Source organism: Bidens hawaiensis, unplaced genomic scaffold (assembly GCF_021521415.1).
Source record: "Bidens hawaiensis isolate Kalapana, Puna unplaced genomic scaffold, B.hawaiensis_p1.1 tig00000636_1, whole genome shotgun sequence".
Classification (NCBI taxonomy): Eukaryota; Viridiplantae; Streptophyta; class Magnoliopsida; order Asterales; family Asteraceae; genus Bidens; species Bidens hawaiensis.
The window spans coordinates 2,828,969-2,833,573 of NW_027491038.1; the positions used below are offsets into that span (position 1 = coordinate 2,828,969).

General features: G+C 34.7%; 1 protein-coding gene across 1 annotated transcript; it reads right to left on the reverse strand.

The window, feature by feature from the left end:
• Nucleotides 1–2,934: 2,934 nt before the first annotated feature.
• Nucleotides 2,935–3,321, reverse strand: LOC143637600 (protein SRC2-like). Its single transcript, XM_077104955.1, has one exon. It carries the CDS (start codon nt 3,319–3,321, stop codon nt 2,935–2,937), a length of 387 nt encoding a protein of 128 aa, XP_076961070.1.
• Between the last annotated feature and the right edge of the window lie 1,284 nt (nt 3,322–4,605).

Below are 4,605 nucleotides of genomic sequence, written 5' to 3' on the forward strand. Positions count from 1 at the left end.
TTGGGTTAGTTGCGAGTAGAGGTGGTGGAGTTTGAAAACGGATAGTTAAAACTTTGAATGTCCTTCACTATAAAAACGTTATTCCTATGTCAACGGTATGAAGGAAGGTGGGAAATAGAGGAGATACGTTGTTTTAGAAAGATCGATGATTGGTTAGGGGAATCCCCTCTAAGTTAGTGGTTCTCTTGATTATTCACGTTAGAGACCAATATAAGTTGCATGCTTGGTTCTCGGTTGCAGAATGGGTCGTGGAAACATGAGTGACAGTGTATGATTTGGGGAGGTGCGGAGGAGTCTCAATTCATGGAGTTATGTAATGCTCCTCATTAGGTTACTTTGAATATGGATTTGAGTGGATGGATCTGAGACTTGGATTTGGAAGGTGTTTTTTTAGTAGAAACAGTTCGGAATTTAAATTATTGATCGTTGCATTCTTCGAAAGGGGTTATTTCGACTAGGTGGAAGTGGTTCATGCCTCCGAAAGTTAGATTTTTGGCATGGATAATTTTGTTGGGATTTGAAGTATTAAATTTTGGTCGACAACCGTTTTCTATAAAGTTGAATTTCTTATCATGATAAAATACAACTTAAATGGTGTTTATTATTTATGTATGACATTGTCACATTGACAAGGTTAGTCTATGTCCTGCGACTCCTGAGTTAGTGACATGAATTTAGTCCTATTACCGCATTGCATTTAATAATCTCATGTGCGGCCTATTTACCTGTCTTGTACTTTTATCATTTGTAAAGATGTACTATTACTCACTTCATTGGAGATAGTCCTATTGTACCGGGTAGGCTTTGCCAAACAAGGATATATAGTTACTGCCTTCACAAATTGTCTTAATAGTTAATATCGATCAGAGCCCGTGAGATGACTAATCAGACTTGGCTTTAAATGTTGTCCGAACTAAGTATAGTGTGGTTTTGCTATGACCGTTTTCAAGCTATGCAAAACCTAACTGACCAAGCTGTTAACTAAATAACTAGGATCAATATGGTGTATCATATCATTTTCCCAAGGAAAGTGTGGTTAGTAGATTGTGATTTAATGAAGAAACACAAACACAAAGAACTTAAAAATCGCTTAAACGAGCTATTAAGTGCTGAAACGAACTGAAAAATCGTTTTAACGAGCTGTTAGGTGCTGAAACAAACTGAAAAACAGCTTAAACGACCTATTAGGTGCTGAAACGAACTAAAAAAAGTCGCTTAAACGAGCTGTTAAGTGCTTAAACGAACTGAAAAATTGCTTAGACGAGTTGTTAGGTGCTGAAACGAACTGAAAAGTCGCTTAAACGAGCTGTTTAGTGCTGAAACGAACTGAAAAATCACTTAAACGAGCTTTTGCTGTTAAAACGAGTTGTAACGTGTTGAAAACGCGTTGATTCGTTGGTAAAAAAAACTGACCCGAAACCCGTTTTGACACGTTCTGACCTTGACCCGTTCTAACCCGAACCTGTTGACCCTATCTCGTTCCGACCCGAACCAAAACAACCATTTTTTAAGTGACTCGTTTCGACCTAATCCGTTCCGACCCATAACCCGTTTCGACCAACCCAACCTATTTGCCACCTGTTAACAATATAACTAAAAGGATTGTAATTTATTGCAATTTAAATAAAAAAAACTGAACATTTTTGCATTTTTTTTTAATTTTTGCAATTTATTGCAATTTTTTGAATTTTTTTTTTCAAATTTTCGGAATTTTAAAATTATATTTCGCATTTTTACTAATTTTCGCAACCTTTAAAAGCTATTATGCAAATTAATAACATTGAAAAATTAAAAAAAACCTAGATTACTTGCTATTCAGGTAAAATATCTAGGATTGAAACTAAACTGAAAGTTCAATGACCTGATTGAAATAAAAGTTTTTATTAGTGACCTGATTGAAACAACTTTCAAAGTTGGTTACTATTATATGGAGTAATCCATTTTTAATAAACAAATTACTAACATTTGGCTCCACTAATATATATAAATAGAAAGTTTGTTGCCGCTAAGCAGTCATCGGGCCACTTGGTGGCACCTTACTTGCCCACATCATTTTTTATTTGTTTTCTTTTTGTTCTATTACCGTAACGAACATAACGGAAGCTAACCGAATGACATTTTTGTTTCTTTTTTTGTTTGTTTTAATTCCGATATCATAACGAATGTGACGAAAACCGACCAAATTAGTGTATAGTTACCGGCTCAATGCCCGGGACCGACAATTATCACACGCCAGGTTTACCGACAAAATAAACATCCTTTTTAACAATTTTTTTTATATGTTAATTTGACAAAAATATATATTTTTTGGACACTTATAAGGTTTTACCAATGATGTTTATATCGTAAAGAACGTAAATAATACTAACTAAATTCACGTCAACTCACCCATGCAACACTCGGGCTTTACCAACGCTCGCGGTTGTTGCCAACACCCACGTTTCAACGTTAAGGTTTTACCAAAATCTAGTTTAATATATAACAGGCATACTACACGCTGTTTATAAATTGAGGTTTATTAAAACAGACGAACCATAACTACTAATTCAAAAACAATTGCTAGTACTCAAAACACTACTTAAGAACATAATGATATAATAACATCATAACGACTGATTCAAAAACATCGTTAGTATTCTGCAAAATCCTAAAATCAAACTCAAAAACCTCAGCAACCGCAACTGCAAACATCATCAAATCACCGACGATCAACAAGGGCTCCTCTAACCAAACCAGTTCCAAAGCCAAACCCCATACTAGAATTTCCAAACCCAAACCCCATGCTAGAGCATCTGCGAGGTGGAACAACTGGCTGCGCCCGTCGTGGATAATAAACGCACTCCGGATGTTGGTTCCGGTAACCATAGCCCGCCGGTTGCTCCCCAATCCCACGAGGAGTCGTCGTAAACTTTTCCCCAAACTTAAACTTGAAACTTAAAACCCCATTCGGTTTACCGGATGGCCTTCTAAGTACTTCATAACTAACAGTCTGAGCCACATTCTATTCCCGTTACCCTTAAAACCTTCAGGAAGCTCCTTAACAGGAACATGAACCTCTCCTAAATTCTTCCCACCGAACATCCCCTCCGCCTTTATCTTAACTACCAGCATCGCAACCGAGACTTCTTCATCGATAACAAACTTCATGGGAACGTTCCATGTGGGGTTGGAATCACCGTGCTTGTCCGTGCTGCTTCTTTGCTTTTCATCTTTGCCTCCGGAGATGAAAACGACCGCGTAGACGTGCATGCTGCCTGTGAATCTTGATTTCTTGAGGCCGTTTGGCGAGAGGAGAGTCGGGTTTAACTTTCGGTACTCCATGTTGTTAACACCAGGATATCACGAACACAATATTACAATGTAGTTTAACAAAGAAAGATAAGTAAACCAACCACCTATTTATATTAAATAAATGCTTTGCATGCAAGCAACCTATCCTAATACGAATTATCTAAAAATTAATTTGAACTACTTTCAAATACAAACTCATTATATTATATATTACATATATAAGATAAAAACCAAAATGTCATTGACACAAACTCTCTCAATGATACTACTTAGGTTGTTAGACATTATATTATCTTATTTAAAAGAAGCAATAACCAAAAAGTCAACAGATCTAATACATTGCTTTAATTGCTTTAAGGCTATTAGTAATGGAGGGGTTATAAATGGGGACGAATTGTGACACGTGACGTCCAGTCAGTAAGAGGAGAGAATTTGTTTTTGAGGTGTAATGGTGTAGGGGCTACAAATTGGGCACATAGTATTTTTTTTTTGTTATTTTCTTTTTATAATTAAACTAATCAAATAAAAACCAATTTCTTCAGATAATTAAATAAAAATGCTTTAAAATTAAAAAAAAAATACAAAAAAAATACATAACTAAAAATATAAAAAAACATATAGCTCGGTTGGCGTACATGTTTAGGTTTGGGTCGGGAAATTGAAACGGATAGCTCGGTTGGTTTAGGTTCATCAGGTTCCATTGTAAGTTCACGTTCGGTTGGTTTTGCGAACAATGATGTACACACACACACACACACACACACACACACACACACATATATATAATATATATAAACGAAAACATAAAAATCCTACGTGTCGCTATGTGGTCGCTCCCTCTTTTTTTGGAGTTACCAGATTTGCTTGATTTTTAAATAGAGGCTTCTCATGCATTGACCCGAATTCATGGGTATGGGTCTTACCAAACCCAGATATTCCATAAACGGGTTATAACATCTCATTAAATTAAAAATTATTCTCACCAAATTATTTATGTAAAAATCCTATACAATATGATATAATTAAAAATAATATCTTATTTATTTTAAAAAGATATATATATATATATATATATATATATATATATTATTTAAATTAAAAAACCAATTTGATAGTAAAAAAAATAAATGGGTCTTGGGTCTCATCAAACCATAAGTATATTATTAACTTTCATAAATATTATTTATAATTAAAAAACCAATTTCATAGTAAACAAAATAAACGGGTCTTGGGTCTCATCAAAACCATATAGCTTTTAAACTGGGTTATAACATCTCATTTATTTGTGAAACAATTTATCATCAAACCATAAGT

Bases quoted from the DNA above. Each gene is read 5' to 3' on its own strand.
- LOC143637600 (XM_077104955.1), bottom strand. From the start codon at position 3,321: ATGGAGTACCGAAAGTTAAACCCGACTCTCCTCTCGCCAAACGGCCTC.